The following is a 21,933-nucleotide window of genomic DNA, read 5'->3' on the forward strand; positions in this document are numbered from 1 at the left end:
AGCAGCAGCTTGGCATACAGCATCCCTCAAAACGGCTTCCGGTAGATGCAGACCGCTTTGCTTGAATCTCCAACACCCCAACACCAACCATCAATTCCAAGTTCTTGTTTGACCAGCACCGACGAGAGAGAAAGAGCCGGGAGAGCGGGTAGTGGGTAGATTCAGTGGCAGACACATAGACAGACGAGTGCAGTGTTTAATTAATGTACGGATTTTGGGTTTCCTTTTGTGCAATCAGAGTGCAAATCAACTGTCAATAAGACACTGAACAGACGGATATACGATACAGCCACACACACACACACACAGAGTACAGAGTACAGCGCGCTGTTCATTTATCTATTTTTGGAAAGTTTTATTTGCACCATTTTCATTTTTGCTGGTTCTTGATTTTCTGTTTTTGGGGTTGCCTGTAATTTTAAGCCATTGCCAAATTTGTTGGTAATTCGATCTACGCAAAGCAATTACAATTGACAAACGTGGCCGGTTGCCAGCCAGTTGCCAGCTGCCAGCTGCATATGCTCTGCAGGACAACTTGTGTGGCAGTCGACAGTGCGTATACGCAATATTCGATTGGAAAATGATCATTTGATTGGATGGCAACTGGAAATACAATTATCGAAAGAATTTCATTCAGTAAATTTGGTGTAATTTTGCAACTATTTTCACACAATTTCAATGAGCAATTTCAATGAGGAAAAGAGTAGAAAAAATATGTACATACATACGCCATAGACATTCTTGGATTTCTTAAGCGAACATTTGAATCCTTTAGAAATATTATGCGCACCCTCAAGCAAGGTCCTACTACAATAGTATTTTGAGTTTCGTTTGTCCCTTCTCCGAAGTCCTTAAAATTGTCATTTGCTTTGTGAGATGACTTCACCGTTGGATTAAAATCTAAGGTTTGGAAACAAGAGCTAACTAACTAAGGACTAACATCGGAGAACTCATGGACTTTTTCCATGCATTTTAGATGCCCATCTTGCGGAAAGCTTTCTCATACCCAAGTGATCATTCAAAATTGAAAAAATTGAGCCATGTGATTGCCTATGGCTTTCACAATGTCTCACACTTTCAATCTTCGATCGGCCAACACTATCGAACATTTTTAAAATTGTTTTGGGTGTAGAGACCTCAACAGGGCTTCCATAACGTTCGGCATCGTTTGTGCTTGTACGGCCACAATGGAACTCAGCAAACCACATTTTTTTACCACTGAGTTGAGGTGCACAGTTCTCGTAGTTTTTATTAAGGCTTAGCCTCGGTTTAAGTGAGCAAAAAAAGCTTAATTATCGCAGAGAAATTCACTTTTTGCCGATGCAATGTCAACCGCAAGCCAAAAGCAGACGCAGATTCTTCAAATTCTGACAGGAGTCATTTGACAGATGCCAGCTAACAGAAACAGGAAGTAGAATATTCTAAAAAGTCACGGAGTCATTACAACATCGATTCTGATTCTGATAAACTTTCTTTCGCATCTCGTGGGAGAAATACCTATGCAAAATGTTCAATTCTGCCTTGCCTCTGTGCATTATAAAACGTCAGTTAGCCTTGTTATTTTTCTCTGTATGTCCCTATCTGGAAAATTTCTTTGAATGTGGACTCTTAATTGAAGCACTCTTGAAAGAGGGAGAATATGGAACCAGGCTTAAAGAATGAAAAGCTTAGCTCAATATCTTCTTTGTGTACGCGGGCAGGAATCGCTGCCCATTGAATGGGAGTGGACACTCGTTCTGTTTAAAGTGAAGACCCTGAACGGAACCACTCTGGCGAAATAGAGCTGATCAGAAGAGCCGACCTGCAGAAAGGAGGGGCCCCCAGAGGCGTTTCAACTGGCAGTCTGGGTGTCGAGTCTCGCTTTCCATGCAGCGTTTTGTAAATTCTTGTGGCCGTGAAGAGACGGGAATGAGGAACGAGGATGGAAATTGGGGTGTCATCATTTTAGGTTTCATTTTGTGCTTGTCTGTGACGGAAGGACATCGATAATTATCGTACAAAATGTGTCCTGGAGGGCCGAAGGCCGATGCCGACACGGCATCCGCAATGGGCCTGTGGCCAAAGCTCTTTTGATTTCTCTGTCTTGTCCTACCGCCTCCCCGCTGTCCCACTGTCCCACTGTCTCTCATTCCCCCTCTCTGTTCCTCTTGTGTGTGAAAAACAAGAATATTTACAACACACACTTAGAAGCACACGCAGACGGACACGAGATCGAGTATACGTACGTGGGGGGGCTGGGGCTGCATACATGTGCATAAATTCATTGTCACGACGACAACGACGACGACAGCAGCATCAAATGAATGAATGAATGTGCCCCGTTCTGTTCTCCCTGCTGTTTGTGTCCTGTGCCTGTGCCTGTGCCGTGCCCCGTTTGTGGGGCAGGTCCTGTGTCTTGCGTCCTGGCCTCTAACATGTGTAGCCTGCTTTTAGGCTAAAAGCCCAGCACATCCTCCTCTGGACTCAACCACTGGGCCTTCTTCTCTCTGGAGCTGGCATAAATCTTGGGGACTTTTGTTTGATCGAACGCAAAAATAATGGCGCTTTGTTGTCCTGCCCACGTCCTGAGTGCCTCTCTTCATCTCTTGTTCTCTCTGTCTCGGCTCTGTGCCGTGTCCTCTGTGTACTGTGTGTGTGTGCGCCTGCCTTCATAAATTTCAGCCAGACCAAGAGAAATCAGCAGGAAAATTGACCTTTTAGCTCGCACTTCGTGCTCGGTCTGTAGTCCCCGCCTCGGATGCTGCTAATGATACAAAGCGACATACTATCCCCACTCTGTATCTGTGTATCCGTGTATCTGTGTATCTCTATCTGTATGTATCTACCTCTGTTGCTGCTGTTTCGTCTGCTTTCTTGTGCGAATAAGCGCATGAAGTGTTCAAGAGCACAGATGATTGAATGACTAACCGTCTGCCTTCACCTAAGATTAGGGTATTTCAGATGCTAGGGCTGTCTGTCAGATGATGGAATTTCGGTGGTCTAATGAATCGTAGTGTATTCATCAAAAGAGCGAGAGGAAAACAGCTAATTCGACTTGATAAAGTCCATAAATTCTGGATTCGTCATGAAACCACATCGACACCAAACCAAATTGAATACCAAATCATATGATATCCCTCTTAAATCGATTCAGTAAAGTTCCGAGTGCCATCAATTATATTACAGCCGTTCCTTGTAGCCCAATATAAGTCCCCGTAGCAGGTCTCCTAGCAGGTTCTGCTCTGCCACTTAATTGCCAAAAGTTTGCTATTACTTCTCCTCTCTTTGCAGCCACCTCTCTGCCGCCTCTCCGCCACTTTATGCCCCCTTCCGTAGCTATATAACCCTTTGAAACGAGCGCTTTCTTACTTCCATTTTGAGTTTTGATGGGTGCTGCAGACGCGACACTTTTTATGGCTCTCGCACATTAGGCATTCGTCATTAAAGTTTATATCTACCCCCAGGCGGCCACCCTCGTTTCCATCTCTCTCCATCTGTCACATACATACACACTTATGCGGAGACATATAGAAAATGAAAATGACAATGATGGCTGGAGCGTAATGACAACAATTAGGCTAAAAAATGTTTGCTCAAGCAATGGGAAGAGCTACAGCCAGAGTGGAGCTGTGGAACATCTTTTAAAATCTAAATACGAGCTTGTATCTGTGCGTATGCATCTGTTCTGTGAGTGTATGTGTGTGTCTCTGATGAAGCATGTCCAGCATGTTCTTTTCTTGTTTATGGGTCTTATTGTCTGTTTGTGTGTGCACTTTGAACAAATTCAAATTGGAAAAATCCTCTTGCTGCACTTATCACACAGACACGCAGCAGAGGCAGAAAGCCTCCGGTCTGTGCCTTCCAGCTTCCAGCACGTAAGTCACAACCGGCATTCCCATAACCATATTGTACGTACAATCGACAGACTGGAGCTGGAGCTGTAGCTGGAGCTACTCCACCGATGGTGTCTCTGTCTCGCATCTTAATTGCTTCGGCCTTTTCTCTCTGTTCCATATGGCTCTGCACTAGGCCTCTCTCTGACTTTCGTCCAACAAATAGCAACAAGCTATATGAAATACATAAAATGCATTTTTTTGACATTTTTATTACCTGTGCGATTTCTTGGCCCATAACTTGAGGCACAATGCCCAAACTGAAATCAATTGGCAAAAGTTAAATGCGGCCGAGAGCCCTTTAACACGCTTTCAATAAGGGAATGTCCGGAGCCGGCTCTGGAGCTTCGAGCTGGCCGGCTAATTGATTGTCAATGCCAAGGCTATCGAATATTGTTCAAGCTACCATTCGTTTATCGAATGAACAAAATGGTTTTCATTTGAGAAAGTGTATGGTATCTTTAATTTGTCAATTTTTTCAGAATGAATAGCTCTTTGGCAGATGGTATTGTTGCTTTGAATATTCATGAATGACTTGAACACCATCTTGACAGTTTGTGTTTTACATATCATTAAATGCGTTTAAAAAATACATCTAACCACAATCGATCGGTCATTTAGCTTATTCTACCTAATGGTACTAACTTCTTTCTTCAGTCACAAAGCTATTTTACTCGCTTTTGGCTCGACTTCCGCGGCCTGCAGAGCTTCAGAACTCATTTACCAGCAAATGTAAAAAGTTTTAAGCAGAAATATTGCATCGAAAACAACAGAAGGGATGAAGACAGTCGAACAGAAAGTTGTCGAAAGGATGAGGGACTGATGGAATGAATGAATGGCAAATAGCTTTTGGGTCATCATCTCTGTCCGAGGCGAAGTGAAGGGGGGAATGAAGTGCAAATTAATCAACTATGAAATTAATTATCCCTTTGATGCGAAATGCCATCATTCTCCTGTCTCTCCTTGGCACAAATCAGCGATTGTTGATAGACCAAAGGGGTAGCCCATAGGGGCGCCACGATAGAGGTTGGTTTTGGCAGTGGCTGGGATTGCGATTGTGTGAGTAACGAACGCAATGACAAATTCTAATGTCTAATGTCCAGCCGATTGGTGGGATATTTTGTGGTTGCGTTTCCTGTCAGCCGCACCCGATCCAGTCCTGTCCAACTGTCCATTGGCTGTCACTTCAGAGCATCTCTGCCATTTGTTTCGCATTCGTTATGTTTGCCTTTTCCGTTTCCCCTCTGTCCCTCTATCTCTCTCTCATTTCATTGTTCCTGTTTTGTTATTTTTGCGGCTTGCTTAACACAATTAATTAGTTAATGTCCAATGCTTTGGTGTTAAATTTATTGCTATTTGTGCTCTTCCATTTGATGAGCATTGGCCGCAGCCTCAGCTGTTGTTCCGCAGCGTACTACAGGGAACTTTGGGAACTTTGCGCACTTAAGAACATATAGCCAGATATAAAAAGCGAATATTCAATAAACTGAATCAAAAGAATGCAGCATGAAATATTAATCAAACGTCCATAAGACATACAGACACCTTAATCAGTACAATCTTTATATTTTCACTTGTTTTCCACTACAATCTACCGGTTGCACAGGTTTATAATGGGGAGTGAAAGAAAAGGCCGTTCGACACTGCGTATACGTAATATTGGACTAACACCATATAATTATATGATTGTTGGTGCAATTGTAACTGTGAGAAGTGTTTATTTTTGAAGAAATTCCACTGATTGACGCCAAATTATCGGCACGCTAAAAAATGTAAGCCCTCATTACGTAAACGCAATTAGCGAATGACAAGAAAGAATGGTTTATAGGCTGCCCTTTGGGCCTTTTTGATATTATTTGTACATGTCTCTTCCTTTGCTTCTTTTCTGCCCCATTCTCTTTTGAGGGGTATCAACTGGTTGGCAGCTTTCCCTCGCACCTAACCCATGCCCGCCAGTTGTTGTAATTGCTACTAATTACTGCCACAGCGATTGCCGATGGATGCCCATCTCTTGCTCACTCTGCCATCGGCATTGTGCTCGACTTATGCAAATTTGTCTGCTTCTCCCTATCCCTCTCTCTCTCTCGCTCTCTCTATCTCTTTCTCTCTCTGTCTGTCTGTGTCTCTGGCACTTCCTTGCCCCTCTCACTGTGCCACTCTGAGGCGGCTCTTGTATATAATTTACATAAACATCTAATTGCTGGTTGCCATTGCTGCTGCTGTTGCTGCTGGCATCGATGTTGCCTTTGCTGTTTTTGGTGTTGCTTTTGCTGTAATCATGCTTAATTGTTTTCGCTGGAGCATTTCATGTTCAATGCTCATGATTGAAAGTTTGTGCTGTGGCGGTTTTCGCTGGCAGTAGACCGCCAACCGCTAAGCCCACACTTTCCGCAATCGTACACCTCCACCTACACCCCTACACCCCTACCAGCAACCACGTACTCTGACAGGCCTCTGCCTCTCAGTTGCGGCCCTTGAAGTGCCTTTAAGTGCTTAATGACACGTTTGCATTACTCAATTTGAGTGGGTCTTCGAGTCGATGCGCAAAGTATTTCACGAATTCAATGAAGCCAACTGTCTCGAATTAGGGCCCAGCGAAGGGCTTTTGTATTTGTGCGTGGATGTGTGTATATGTGTGTGTGTCATCCTGTTGCAGCTTTTGTTGTCCCGTCGATAAGAGCGAATTATACGGAATACGGCATGGGGTGCTCGTACTCGCAGTACTTGGAGGGGCTGGCGCTGGCGCTGGCGCTGGCCATCAAAGGTGCATATCTCTTAGATACAATGCCTGACAATTACTTTGGCATACAGACTGGAGGACTAGAGCAAACGTTCTCGGCTTGAATCAGCAAACCAGCAAATCAGTTAATTGAAATCAAGCGCAAGGGGCATTTCCCCTTCAATGCTTATAACATATGTATATTTAATAATTAAGCTTGAAGCTTGAAGGAAAAGGACTTGAGAGTAGAGTTCAAGGCAAGTACTATACAAAAGCAAAACGAAACGTCATGGCATTGTACTTGCTTGCAAGCAATGAGCATCAGTAGGCTAAGACTTGGAAGGGGCTCATGGGAATTTCATAAGTCTAAAAATTGTACACTCGAACACTCGAAATTGATATACTACTAAATTTAAAAAAAAACACACATATTTTTCGCCAGAATGTTGGAAGATAAGCTCCTCGTCTGCTCCACAGCCTTGTTTACGTACATGCATATCTATGGAATCGTAAAGTCGAGATCAGGGACTAATGCTGAGCCGGAAAAAAAAGAGAAGGACCAGGAGCAGCAGCAGCAGCAGCAGCAGCAGCAGCAGCAGCAGCAAATACAGCAAGTGCCCCAAAAGTACCCTCTGAAGGGGCCCCAGGAGATAGTCGAAGAACAGCCGCACGATCAGCTGGAAGGAGAGCAAATGAATCAACTATATTCAACTCTTCGCCAGAATTTGGTTCCAGTGGCAATTGGACTCACTGCTGTCTGTGTTCTTAAAACAATAATCAAGTGAGTTTTCTCTATTAATAAGGACACTTGATCTTGATACTCTTACTGATACACACACCTTCTCTTTCAGCTAACTGTCCGCCTATGGAATGCTGAAAAATGGTATCTCGCCTCTGTCTGCTTTTGTCAAAATAAATCGTTAGTTAGCCCAGTTCTTCCTATTTCTCTATCTGCAAAATTGCTCTGAATGTGGACTCAAAAACACATACTTTTCCACATTTGGAGCAATCTTGTGGGAGGGCGAATAGGGAACCAGGCTCAAAGAAAGAGAATGAGAGCTCCCCAGCGTTTTTGGTCTTTTATTTTCTTGCAGAAACAGGTTTGACATGTCACCGAAAGGAGTAGCTTTTGTTTTGTATTTTGTTGTAATATTCAAGCTTAATCAAAAGGTTTTCCATAATTCATTTCAGTAGTGTGCCTTTGGATAGCCTCTCATATTGAGAGTGTTTTCTGACACCTTTGATACCATCTCTGCAGATCAATGAATCAGTGAACACCAAATATAAGGGTTAGATATCTTCAAATATACCGATGGACACATACTACCTTCTCTGTGTTCTTGGCAGTGTTGGACTGTCAGTTCCAACCCGTACGCGCTGTAAGGTTGGTTGGCTGGCGAATGGTTAAACTTTGATTATTTACAAGTTGAAACAAATTAAAAATCGTCATGGCTCCAAACAATGGCCCACAAAAGGCTCATCTCCATAAATGCAAATATAATATGTGCCTGTCCACTGCAAGCCCATCTTATTGTCGTCTGGGTTACCTTCCATGCCACACAGCACAGAGGAGCATGCGAGTACGAGTATTTGCATACCTCACTTTTTGCCATTTTCGTCAGCCTTTGACAGGTAGGAGAGGGGAAGGGGGACAGGTGGCAAATAGTGGCCATAGATCAGTGCCAGATGCAGTCGCATTTGATATTTACCTTTTAATATTATTAATTTTATGATTAAAGCCAGCATCTGGGGAGAGCATTTCTCGTGTGCATCCTGGCAGCCATGCAGCCGTGCAGCCGTGCATCCTGCCATCCTTTGGCAAAACGAGCTGTCAGCCCATCTAGAAATACATATATACATATGCATAGATATGTATGTATGTATATGCATACTCGTATATACTCGCAATGTATGAGTGAGTGTGCACCCTCCTCTGACATTAATGCACTGAAGCTGATGCCTGGCACTCGCAAATGAAGTTCTTGTGGATTGTGCAAAATGAAGTCCAAACTTGTGCGCTATTTTTGCCTTTGACAGCAGCTGCAGAGGCGGCTGCTGTTGCTCGTTGGCTGGAATGCAATGAGGCATGATCTGGCCTCCTCCTCCGGCTGTCATGCAAAATACCTCTGCTTACACAAATAAAATCAAGAAATATGAGCGAACAAATGAAGCGAGCTGAATGAACATCCACATCCACATCCACGGCCCCAGCACCAGCCCCGTCACCAGCCATAGAGCAGAAAACAGAGGCAAGAGAAACAACAGCAGCAAAGTAAATGAAAATGTCGGGGATCGGGGGATCGGGAACTAATGTCACAATCTTACATACCCAGTGGCTGCCTTCTGCCATCCCTTCGTTTAGGAGGACGCATTTGACGCATTGTTCGACTGAGAAGGCATGCACGATCTATTTTTGTATATGCAACACAGCCTCCTCCGTGTTAGTCGCAAATTCAATTTGGATATGTGCATTACGCAAGTATCCAGCGCAGAGAAGAAGCTTTATTAACTTCCACAGCAACAAGTGACACGGCTCGAAACTCTCGGTAGTAATGGATCGATCAGTAACAAGTTCTCAAGGTCGCTGCGGTTCATCTCTATGATGATGGGTCTGTTAGGGTATCTAAGATCTCGGTCCCCGCAGCCATTTGTATACTCTTGTTACTATTGGTGCTGTGTCTGCTGTTGCTGTTGCAAGACTGCTAGCGGCCGACGCGTGTGGCCTGTAAAAAGGCTGCCATTTATAGTACTAGCGTCGGGTGGCCCAAAACTAACGTGGAAACAGAACAAAAGCTCCTGTCACCTCCGGCAAAAGCAGCAGCAGCAGCGGCTTCAGCGGGAAGCGGCTTGCTCTTCTCGGGCTTAAATTATCAAAAATATTAAAGTTTTTACTTTATATTTTTCTGTTTCTCCTATATGTTAGGATTAGACTTATTACTAGACGGATTAAATGTACAACTGCGGACTAAGAAGCTACTCCCAAAGACAGCATATCGGGAACAAAATTCAGGTCATTGACAGGGCTGTGACACTGAACAGGGTTGCATTCATATGTACGTATGAGCGTAGCCATATATGAATGTATTGGCAGTTTGTTTAATATTTATGTATATTTTATATTTGATCGATACTTTCTCCCAATATCTGTACGATTCATCCCAAAACTAACAACAATGTGATCGCCATCCCACATAAAATATTATTGTAGTACGCATCGAAAATAATGCTTAGCGCCTTTATCTTTGGCAGTGCTAAAGGATATGTTAGTCTGAAGGGAGTCCTTGTATTGGGAGATGTTTTCATCGAGTGTTGCACCCAAAAATCGCAGTAATTGTCGCTCAGTGACGCCATCGTGCGGTTCTTATTTTGGTTCTCTTACTGCCCGTTCTGGCTCTTCTGTGATTTACTTGCAAAATTTGATTTGCAATTACGTCTGTAATTTAGCTTTAACCGATATTAAGTGTTGGCCTTCCTCTTAAACTGTCTGCCAACTTTGCTGCGCCAAATTTGGAGCGGAGGCAGGCTGGGCCTTCATTAAAACAGATTCGTTCTGCAGTTGTTGTTGTGCGAACAGCTGCTCCTGCTCCTGCTCCTGGTGCTGATGCTGCTGCTGCTGCTGCTGAAGCGGATGGTAGCAGCGACTGAGTACTCTGGCAACTGGCAAATGGCAAATGGCATTATTTTTGTTTGACAAGTCAAAGCGACGCGACATCGCGACTACTGCGACGGCCGCAAGAGCACTTCAAAGTTGTCAGAGCATACTTCGAGGCGCGCCCAAGTGCGTGTGTTGGCCTCCATACCAGCCCACCCCCCGCCTTGTATGTGTCTGTGTGTCTGTATGTCTGTGTGCCAGTCAGTCAGTCAGTCAGTCGCTGGACTGGCTAACGAGTCGGGCCAACAGCAGCTGAAAAACAACCATAACAACAACAACCAAGGCAGGCTAGCGCTGGGGGCCGAAACTCTTAATACTCTCTCACAACGATCGTTGTCCTGGCAGGCATATCTTCTCTTAGAAAAAGCGATTCGTCCCATGGCAAAAACATGATAAAGTTGGCCAAAACCGAGCTTGCGTTGATGCTAAAAATAAATAACGCCCGCTGCAAGGGTATAACAACTGCAGTAAATGCAGTAAAACACGGCACCTCGACTCTCTTATGGCTGAAGCGCTCTCTTAAAGGGATTCGCCCACAAGTATTCACCACAAAAGAGAGCCAGCAGGACGCAAACTCACCTCGGCACGAACCCAACGAGGCGGCCTCCTCGACGAGTGGGATGCGTAGGACGACTGAGGACTGACGACTGACGATGACGACAATTCCAACCCATTGACATTTTCACCTACTTTCGACCTGTCGCACACACATGGACATGGTCCGGGACCCCCTTCTGGACATTCCTCTTTGGTTCCGACTCCGGGCGACTGGCAGCGGGAATGCATTTTGGCAGCTCGAACCCAAGTCCCAGTTGCCTCGTTTACCCATTTCCCTCAATTTCCTCCATGAATTTTCCAAATGAGTTGAACAAGCTGTGCGCTTCTGGACACTGGGACACTGGGCCACTGGGCGACCAGGCCCTGAACGAGACGAGGCGAGACGAGACGAGACGAGCCGAGCCGAGCAACAATTGCCCAGCAATGGACGGCAGAGACAATTTCATCCATATTTATACGAGTGGTGCGGCTTGATTTAATCTGGTTGCTTTCATTTAGAGCTTCACTTTTGCACTTCAGCACTTGATCGAGTCCTTAGTCAAATCTGTAACAGCTTGGTCCTGTTCCACACTCCCCCACTTGAGTGCCTTTCCATTTGGCCTGGCAAGAAATTTAATTACGGCCTGGCCAAAAGGTCCTAAATTGCTTAAGCGGGGGCGGGGCACTGACACCGGACACACATTGAAATTAACGAGCAGCAGTTAATGATCCCTGTCCGCTGCACGGGATGGGGCACAAATAAAGTTGAGGCCCGCTTGCCATTCCTCACCTCACCTCATCGCACGCACGCACACGCCGACTCAATGAAAAAGGGGAACCTGTAAATGGCACATAAAGACCAAATCGAATGCGATAATGATACCCTGGGAAAGGCAGGGTAGGTGCATATCACATACTAATACAGACAGACTGTTACAAACAGCATCCAAATAGAAGGATATTCCGCAGAGCGGAATAAGACAGGCAAAAGGAATCTAATTTTGCAATCTCTTTTTCGGATATGGGTTAGAACACAACTGCTTGACATTCTCCCAAATTATGGACATGGGAATCAACATGAACTTCCTTCTGGATACCAGGATATCAAGGACTCTATTCAATTGCCTTTTCTTTGCGGAACCACTGAATAAAATTCACGACTGTCCCAGTTGTTTGTTTCCTTATTGTCCTCAGTGCAAGTGCGTGTGTGCGCGTGTGCGCGTGTGTGTGCGGTCCGGTCTATTAGCCGGTCTCATTCATTTCAGATTCGCTGAGCGATTGGCGACGTGTAAACGATAATCAAGTAATTTCCATTATGCCCAGGACACGGACCAGAAAGGACACCTAAACAGAGGGCGCCGCCGCTACCAGGCGGTGTGGCGGGCAATTGTGGCTCCAATAAAAGCCCCACTAAATTGCGATTGTCGCGACTGGCGCAGGGCGGCATTAGAATGAATCAGTGTGTGGCGGGGAGGGGCTGGGGAACAGGGGAAAGGAGATACAAAATACATTACGCATACGCCCCATGGCCCATGCCGACAAAAGCAAATCCAATTGCGAATTGTTGCGATAAAGCAAGCCAAACGGAGTCAAAAGAAATGCCGATGCTCTTTCCATACCCGGTATGCCATGGAGTACAGGGGTATATTCAGTTGAGGACAGTTGAGATATTCTAACAGGCAGCCCGTCTGTCTACTGAATCCCAGAGACTGCGAGCATAACTTTAAATATATAAGACTATAATCTGTATATACCGACAACTATATCTATTGTTGGGTATATCAGCCTCGAGCAAATGTTAAAGAAAGCTCTCTAGCGGGTATCTTATAGTCGGAATATCAGAGGTTTATGGTAGCTTCTACTTGTTGTTGCTATGGTTGCTGTTGTTGTTCTGGTTCTTTCTTTTTTGTTGCTTTTCACTATTTATTGGCGCTGGCATTTCATTGTCCTTGTTGCTGGTCGCTTGGCTTTTAGACAACTTTCTTTTGCCTGTGCGCTGGTGTTGCTCTTCTTGTTTTGTGCTTTTAAGGCGCACGCGATAATGGGCAATGATGCATGTGTGTGTGAAGCCTTAAGTGTATGTGCGTGTGTGTGTGTGTCAGCACTTTGCGACAACAATGCGACCCTAACTCCCTCCCTCCTTCAGCCGCTCTCTCTTGCAGGCAGCAGCTCCTATCTGGCCACCCGCTCTCTTCTTCAAATAATGGCAACGGCGACGGAAACGGAAGCAACATACTTAGACGCTGGCTGGAACCACTGGAACCACTGAAGGGGAGAGCGACAGGAGAGGGAGCTGGTGCCTGGAGAAGGGTCATTGGTTAGCGGGCAGGCGGAGATTGGCGGCTGAATTGCACTAAATGTGCGCGGCCAGCGTAATTGTCGTTGGGGTGCTCTGTGTCCACAATGGATGCTTTACTCTCCAAAAAACACTTAGGAAAACACACACCTATCACGAGGAAATTGAAAGGCTTAAAGTGGACACGATTTGTTGGCTCCAAGTGCAACTTTATTCAAACTGCAAGATAAACTTGATTGTACTCTAAGGATACTCATCTATAGACAATGATCTGATCTAAGATTGTGTTTCTACACTTTATATTTTCTCTCTGTGTAAGCAGCGTAGTAAAAACGCAACAAGCAAAGTGAAACGGTCATCGCGGATTAGCGTAAACGTAAAAAGTTCTCTGCTCTTATCTCACTCCCTCACGCCCGCACACTCTCTCGCACGATCTCTCTCTTTCTCTGTATGTGTGCGTTAACAGTTAATTGTTTTGCGTTCGTGTCTCATATGGCCGCTCCGCCCCACCCTTCCGTCGCACAGTGTGGTGGCATTGTGTCACCAAATTGTGTCATTAGCAGCCGCATAAAAAGCAGAATGGCCCGAACAGCTCATTGGCACGTTCCAAAACTCGCCATGAAGATGATGATACGAGTATGACCAAGGACTCAACTCCCCCCCTCCCCCCCAGCCAGAGAGTTGTGCAGAGTTGGGGAGCTTTCCCTCTCTTTGCAACTTTTTTGTTTGAGTTTTATTCGAGTTGCATAAAGTCAAGTTGGTTTATAACCGCAGAATAAAACTTGAGAAAATTATAAAAAATTTATAAATCTGTTGAGTGGGAAGGGGGGAGGGGGGATAGTCGCTTGGACTAGGGTTCTTCGAGTCCAGTCCGCCTCCTACGCTTGTCTGTGCGATACGACAGTATTTGCCATTTTTCTACGATATATACCCATGGAGTACCCCGCAAATGAAAGTGAGAGCCAGGAAAGAGATCTCTGCATCCCATAAATTGAGGACTATTGAACACCACAGATGTTTAGGTCTGCCCTGCTACGAATGAAGAAACTCCTGTTTAATTTCTTAGGATATTCCTTTGGAAGGGTATCCTTTGAGTCGTTATGTCGACGTGTCCACTTTTTTTCGGGTGGGCGTGGCTGGGCTTAAATTTGCCAGCTTTTGATGTGCCAATTTTACGCAGTTTTCAGCCCAAAGGAAGGGTGCAGCAAAAATGGCAATAAAAAAGAATGTGAGGGAGGAGGAGTGGCAGCGAAACTAAATAAATAAATGTGAGCCTTGCTCACACACACATGGAGGCAACTTTTATTTAAGAGTGCAAAAGTAAAGCAATAAACACGCACACATACACACATGCAGCACATGTCTGTACTGTGTGTGTATCTGTGTTATGCATGGAAATAAAAGTTTTCCATAATTTTGTATAAGAAAAGTTTTCTTTCGCTGTGTGTTCGCGCCATAGTTGCAAGTGCTTCCTGCTGCCCACACTACTACCACCATCTCTCTCACTCCATCTTCATCTTTCTTTCTCCGCCTCTCTCTCTCTCCCTATTTTTTTTGCCCTCACTCACTCTGGTAACGGGTGGTCTAGGCCCAAAGTGGCTACAAAACTTTTGCGCTGCTTGTGAATTAATTAAAAGATGAACTGGGCGAACCAACAAAAGAATAAAAAACCCTTAAGATAATGCCTGGGAGCCCACCTCCTACAAGGTGGATGTATGTACAAGTGGGTGTGAGAGTGGGACAAAGGGAGCCATTTAACCCCCAGTTAACCCGTCAGATACTCCCCTGTGAAGGCCTCTTATTAGCCGCAGCAAATGCCAAACGCAAAAACAAAAGCCAGCTCAAATAATTCAAAATATCATTAAACAATAATTTGGAATTTATGTGGGGCATTCCATTTGACTGACATCCAGTGCCATCGTCCTCGCAGATGTGTGTCTTGGGATTCATTTCGATTGGTGGAGAATGTTTAAATTAAATGCTAATCAAAAGATATGCCCATGGAGACACACACAATCAATCCTCGCAATTCACAATTAATGAAAATACAGGTAAGCCTCGCGTTAAATGATGTCTCGATTGTTAAGAAAATGTTTCAAGGATTTTGGGAGATTTCAAAGCAGGGCTCGCCTGTACACGAATGCCTGGAATGCCCGGAATGCCTGGATATATACAGTAGATGGCGGGAGGGCGAGACTCTTATTTGTGGGATAGTATTCCTGCCTTTGGTTGACTTTGTCGTGTGTTGGGGGCTGGCTACGTGTTGCCAATGCCAATGCAGGGCCACAGTCCCAGGCCCAGGCCCAGCTGGGTCTCTGCTGAAGTGTGTGTGTGTGGTGGTATGCAAATTCGCCAGGAACTGCAGCTGCTGGAGGACGACTGCAAGAGAGCAGCACACAAATGCAATTTGTATAATTGACTGTGACTGTGACTGGGATCTGCTTTGGCCTGAACGATGCTGCTGCTGCTGCTGCATTGCTTAGGCGCCTTTTCGATTTTGATTGTATTTGCTGGGCTGGTATATGTTTAAACAATTTGTGTGGCCATGTCCTGCAGGGTCCTGTGCCGTCCCGCTCTGTCCCGTTCCGTCCACTGCAGTTCAGTTCAGTTCAGTCTAGTCCAGTTCTATTCTCATCTGTGTGGAGTTCAGTGTAGTTTCTGCTTTTTAGTTTTGTCTGCCACGTGCGGTTTTTGGTTGCAGGCTCGTTTTCGGACCAAATGGGAGCAGGAGCGCTGGAGAGAGAGAGAGAGAGAGATCTCCCTTTAGCGTTGCCGGGTTTTGGAATTTGTTTGCGGTTAAATGCAATTAAAAAGAGATTTACAAGCAGCTCCACTCACAAAGTGTCGCAACAGTAGCTCCACTAAGCCAGGCAGACACAGATACAGAGCGAAAGAGAGATATTGAAATGAAGAGAGAGAGATGGAGACAGAGACCAGAAACCAGAAACCAGAGACGACAGTGGCTTGACAAATGCTGGCCAGCATTTAAATGTTGGCATTTTTGCGTCGAGCTGCTGGCATTTCGTGCATTATGTTTGCCTTCATTTGAAATAACTGCAATGCCCATCCATATCCATATGCTGCGGCGCTCGCATTGGTTTCAACAGATTCATTCATTCATTCATTCATTCAGTTACCCGTACCCGTCAGTTGTTCTGTGGAGATAAATGGCATGCAAAGGGGTATGGGCATGCCCCAATTGAATTCCTAATGAGTCCATTGGGTTATGAGTGAATAGTTTAGCATACGAACGAGCATGGAACGATACGATGATACTGGGATGATTATTTTGATATTCCAGGTGGAAGGGGCTCTTGGATCTAGTTCGAGTAAATGAATCGCCACTCGCTCTTCGACATTGAGTTCGTTGCAGTTCCATAAATACCAGCCACATGAACAGCGACATACAGCGATTGCCGTGAAAGAGTTGGGCCATCAGTCCCGAATCTCAGCACGTCTGAACGGCATTCCCGAACGAGGCCCGAAATACTATTAGGATCGTTTGGATTGCGTCAAAAACAATTCCTGATCAAATGGACATCGAGTTATTTGCATAGCAATTAATAAATGCCATTACTGCTCGACAGGCAGCCGGAAAGTGGTGGTGGGCTCAGCGGGAGATGGTAATGGCGATGCCAATGACGATGGCAATGGGGAAAGGACCGACGAAGGACTGGAAGCTAGGGGGCACCAAGGGCAACAAGGGCACCAACAAGGAATCTCATCAGCCACGGAGAAAATGAATCTCAAGACGGATGAAAGAAAAAAAGGTACATGTAAATATTTGACAAAAGCACAAAAGCCAAAAGGGACAACAATGAAATGTAATGAAACGAAATGACAAGCGAGCCTCAAAGGAAGCGATGTAATGGGAATGGATCTGGGAGGCGAATCAGGGCCAGATATATCGTATAAATTATAAATGCAAACAATAAAGGAGACATGTCGAAAAAGACGACACAAATTACAAAAAAATATTTACCAAATTCGCAAGCCTGTCTCGTGAGGGGAGAATTCCAGTATCGTGTCCAGAGTACTGATGTTTGGCTTTCATCTTCCGGATACACACACTCACTCAGAGATAAAGATTCCCCTCTACCTCTGCCTGAGGCGCCACAGATGGGGAGAGAGAGGGTGTGTGGTTGTGTGGGTGAGAGCTGCCAATTAATGCGAATACTTTTGTGTCCAAGTGTAGCCAAGAGTGTAGGGGCGTGGGTCGTGTGCATGGACAGTACAGGACAGGACGTGATGCGACTCGTAGCAGAAGCTAAAGCTGATGCTGATGCTCCTCCCCCTCGAAAATCCCACAACCACACCGCTGTGTGTTTTTTTTTTGCAATTTTCCAAATTACATTTGAAATTTTGCATTTCTGGTGTACTGGAAGATACGAGTGCGAATACGAGTACAAATAGGAATACGAGTACGAATACGAGTGCGAGTGTATGCATCCCATTCGTTCTGCTGCTGCTGCTGCTGAGGGTTTCTTGGGCTTAGGGCACAGAAATATTTGTGTATAAATATCTGGCATGGCTGGTTCGTTTCTTTCTTTTAACGATTTCAGGCATTTCATCTGTTCTGCTCTGCTCTGTATGGCTCCCAGCAGCGGCGGTGGCAGCGGCCGTCGCATCTTAAATATACGAGTGTTTCCATGTTTGCCCTGGCTGATTGTAATGCAATTTGTATGCATTGTGCATGGCCAACATACCAACAAAAAAGAGGAAAAAAATACTAATGGAATGTACGCGTGGCCGAAGGCTTAGATGCCCTTGCATTTCATATATGATATAGTGCATCGATCCGATAAAGACATTTGACTGAAGGCTTCGAAACTTAAGGATAAAGGCAGGAGGATACCCCAAAAGAACGCCAAGCACCTGGTCCAAAAATCGCTATGCTCTCTGCAAGGGTAACGCAACGCTGGGGAGCAAAAGCAAAGCAAAGCCAAAGTCGGGTAATCGGGCAGCCCTTTCGGGAGTGGCAACGGCAACGGCAACTGCAGCCGCAACAACAGTTCTGATATAAAATTATGTCAGTCAGGTTGCACATACACACACACACACACACACACACACACACACACACACCGAGAGAAACAAGAAATTATTTTCACAATGGAAATTAGTTTCGGTTTCTGCATTCTTAGCCATGCATACAAATGACAGGCGATTGAGGAATTCCGAATGCTGAATGCCACAAGCCGCAAGGCTCAAAGCAAATTTTCACTTGCTGGGCCCCCGTCCCCTCCTTGGGATGACACCCGCAGCAGGTGGCAAACGGGTAACGGTTGGTAAAGCAATTAAGGGAAGGATCTCTTTCCACTGAGAGCCACTGGAAGCCACTGGAAGCCACTGGGAGGGAGGTGCACACAAAACAATTGCAAATCAAAATATTGCACTTGCACCCAATTGAGCGAACCGAGTGAACCAACATCAGAGCAAATCGTGCGCAGGAAAGCTGAAAAGCTAAGAGCAATAGCAGAGTGAGAATTTGGGGAGGAAAATCGAGGAAAAAAGTCAAACAGAGACCGTGCAGGGGGTGTCCTTCGATGTCATTACGAGCACCAACACAACACACAGCAAGAATGAGCAGCAGAGATACTCCCACTTCCACTCCCACTCCCCCTCGTACTCGTAGATCCCGGCCAGGAATCGGAATCCGCCTCAGCTCTGGTTTTGGCTCTGGCTGTGGCTCTGGCTTTGGCTCCTTTCGCCTTGGTCCGGCAGTTGGCAGCTGGCCTTAACAATGACATCGGATTCCGATTCCGATTTCGACTCCGACTGTGACGGCGACCCAGTTAGCTGGGGTATGCACAAAAATTACCCCCAAGCAATTCGATGTTCCATATATCCATATCCCCAGCTGAAAGTGAACGCATTCGGCTATAGTTTCAGGACTTTGGGGGCGACAACGAGGGTCGAGCCATTGAAGAAAGCGTGAGCTCTCTCTCTCTCTCTGCGGACCCATCTCCAATTGACTTGACTAGCAGGCGTCCGTATCATCGACCAGACCTTCCTTTCCTCCGCCCATCCATCGCCTTCGAAGAGTGCGAGTGTACGAGTATGTCATTGTGAATGTCATTGTGAATGTCACAAATTGTGGAATGTCTTCAGTATCTTCTGGTTGTAGGGTTGGAGCTGGGACTGGCATATGCATACGTCAATGAATGACGCAATAGGGGCCAATGAACAATAGAGCTTGCACTCTAGCATATCCGACAGGAGACGCAGGGGATGCACTAAGGAACTGAAAAGATACGGTGAGTATCTTTAAGTTCAGCTGAATTGAGGAAATTATCTTAGGAGAAGGAGGCACATACATTAATTCAAAGACAGCGGCTTTAATCTACAGAGGGAAAAGTACTAAGGAAAATTGCGTTTCAATGTCAAAGCTAATGGATAATGCATAAATGTATCTATGGCATTAGAAAACACTTCAATTTTGATGGTACTCGTACATAAACCTAGGAAAAATATTAGTCTAAATTAGAAAAAAATAAATCGAAAAGCTTCCCGAAAAGGGTCATTGGCCAGAAATATCAGTGCTATGCATGCCTTTACAGATATAGATAGTTTGTCCAGCCATTAAATCCGTGAGTATCTTAAGGGATACGCTCGTAATTGCGTCTCAAGATAGTCTTGCTCTCATTACATAAAGTTACCCCCCACACACACAGATTATGCAGGGAATCAAAGATGTAGTGCGGGCAACAGGACAAAGATCGAGACCCCGTCGTGGCGATGGTGGAGGGGGCGAGTGCTGGTGGCGGAGCATTCTTTTCATCGTTATTTACTCCATCCAATGGCTGGGGCAGTGGCAGCATTAGATTGTTGGGCATGTACCCCGGGCGAGGCGAAGCTGCTGCTGCTGTTGCTGTTGCCAGTTGTTGTGGCAGTGGCTGTTGTGTCTGCTGCTGCCCCTGGTGTCCCTGTCGCTGGTCTCAACCATCTCGTTGCTAAATAATCTTTGTGTAAAGTTTTTCTTTGTGGCACTCGCAGCAGCAGCAGCAGCAGGAAAATAGTTGCCAGAGCTTAGAAGAGAACCGACTGCCTGCTGCGAGGACGCTTGATCCTGCCGATTGCCAGGGACAAAGGGGCAGACGACAGCGACAGCAGCATCAGCAGCAGCAGCAGGAACAGCAGCATCAGTGGGTTATAAGCCACCAAAAGCCGCGTGACAAGAGCTAGTGGAAATGTAGTGGTATAAGGAGCATGGGGCATGCCTCACATGTGTCTAGGGGCAAAGGGGAGGGGTTGAAGCTCAAAGACTTTGATTAAGTCATGTGTTGCCGGGAAGCTGGCCAATTTATTTGTTTCCAGCAGATCTGCCATTGCCACTGCCTCTGCCGCTGCCACTGCTGTTGCCATCCCATTACAGATCAAAGTTTGATAATCGCTTTATACGGTCACATGGCCGCCGCAAGAACTTAAGCTCTGGCCACACTCGGCGGTAAAAACTTAAAAACAAAACGAAAACAAGACCAAAACAAAAAAGCAGCCACCACACAAAAGAACTGACTCAGAGGTCGAGCTGGTAGCTGCGGCCTCCTGCTGCAGCTGGAGGCACGTGGTAAGTGCTGCCCGAAAACAAGCCCCACAAACGGCCCAAGTGGCGCAACTTTTTGTTCACTCACATTCGCAACCGCACTCGCATTCGCATCGATGTTGTTGCCTTCTTTCTTCGGTTTTTTGTAGTACTCGTACTTATGTACGTAGAGGGTATCGAATTTTGCAGCAGCTAGTTGCAGTCCACAAAAGGAAACACGACCTCTCGGTCTTTGTTCTTTAAACTGACTGTTTTTTCGTGGGTTGTTGTCATATCACACAGATCTGCAAGGGTATCAAAAGCCTCGGCCAACGAAACCAGCCTTCGCTTCTTCCTGTACTGGCACTTTGGTTTAAGAAGTTTGAGCCGTGCTGCTGTTCTTTCGCTCTGTTTTTTCGTCTTTGCGAGAAAAGTGCAACGCAACGCAACCAACCAACCAACCAGCCAACGGTTGGCCATGATAAAAGTAAAACTTTATGCAATAATAGCTCAGGCAGAGCGGCAGAGAGCCGTGAGGGAGCAGAGGAGTGGTGCTGCCCCCACGGATGGTCCAGACCAGACCAGACCAGACCAGGGCCCGAATGGATGGGGCCGGCGGTGCACGTTATTGCCAACATATGTTCCTCGATATTATAAAACTACGAGTACGATGGAATGAAGCTCACGGATGGGGTGGATGGGGCTGGTTCAGGCATGTTGCATGCAACTTTGCGCTGCAACAAATCATGTTCTGTTTTGGAGCTGGACTGGCGTGCGGATGGAAGGGCGCTGTTCACTTAATTTATGTTTCTGCCATCTACCACCTTCAGTAGAGTGAGTCCCCCTCTGCAAACGACTTCAACCTACTCGCCTACTCCCCTAGATATACTAAATTACTTTCCAAGTGTCCGGCCACGAGCTTTGCTAAGTTTTATTTATTTTTTGGAATATTTTCTGTGGCACTGGATTGACCTGATTGATTATTTATGGTAGGCAAAGTAATTTGTTCAACTAATTGCATTGAATATGTTTATGAAGCATTTTAATTAATTTTGATTTGGTTTGCTGTGTGGTTAAGCAGGGCTGGCAGCTCCGTAATGGGCTGCCAGGGTCGTCAGCGCTTCCAACGAGTGCCGTGCCGTGCATTGAAGCTTTCACTTCCTTTCACTGCCGCCTATCACATGTTGCTTTTGAAGACAAATTTGCCCTGTCATCGGTTTATCCACTGCCTGTCGTGGCAGTCGTCCTGCCCCTTCGGCTATTGGCAATTGTCGGGGCCTATTCGAGCTGTCACGCCTCCTTCTCGATTCGATTCTCCGTTTGCCTGCGTTTTTT

General features: G+C 45.7%; 1 protein-coding gene across 1 annotated transcript; it reads left to right on the forward strand.

Moving 5' to 3' along the window:
* Window positions 1–6,996: 6,996 nt before the first annotated feature.
* Window positions 6,997–7,659, forward strand: LOC6597350 (putative uncharacterized protein DDB_G0287113). The gene is made up of 2 exons (XM_002022516.2): window positions 6,997–7,372; window positions 7,443–7,659. Exons 1-2 carry the CDS (start codon window positions 7,035–7,037, stop codon window positions 7,444–7,446), a joined length of 342 nt encoding a protein of 113 aa, XP_002022552.2. The 5' UTR covers window positions 6,997–7,034; the 3' UTR covers window positions 7,447–7,659.
* The last annotated feature ends 14,274 nt before the right edge of the window (window positions 7,660–21,933 follow it).

The sequence above is a fragment of the Drosophila persimilis genome, unplaced genomic scaffold, assembly GCF_003286085.1.
Source record: "Drosophila persimilis strain 14011-0111.01,24,50 unplaced genomic scaffold, DperRS2 tig00000606-arrow-arrow-pilon, whole genome shotgun sequence".
NCBI classification, from domain to species: Eukaryota; Metazoa; Arthropoda; class Insecta; order Diptera; family Drosophilidae; genus Drosophila; species Drosophila persimilis.

Coding starts and splice junctions, on each gene's coding strand:
- LOC6597350 (XM_002022516.2), top strand. CDS start 7,035: ATGTTGGAAGATAAGCTCCTCGTCTGCTCCACAGCCTTGTTTACGTAC.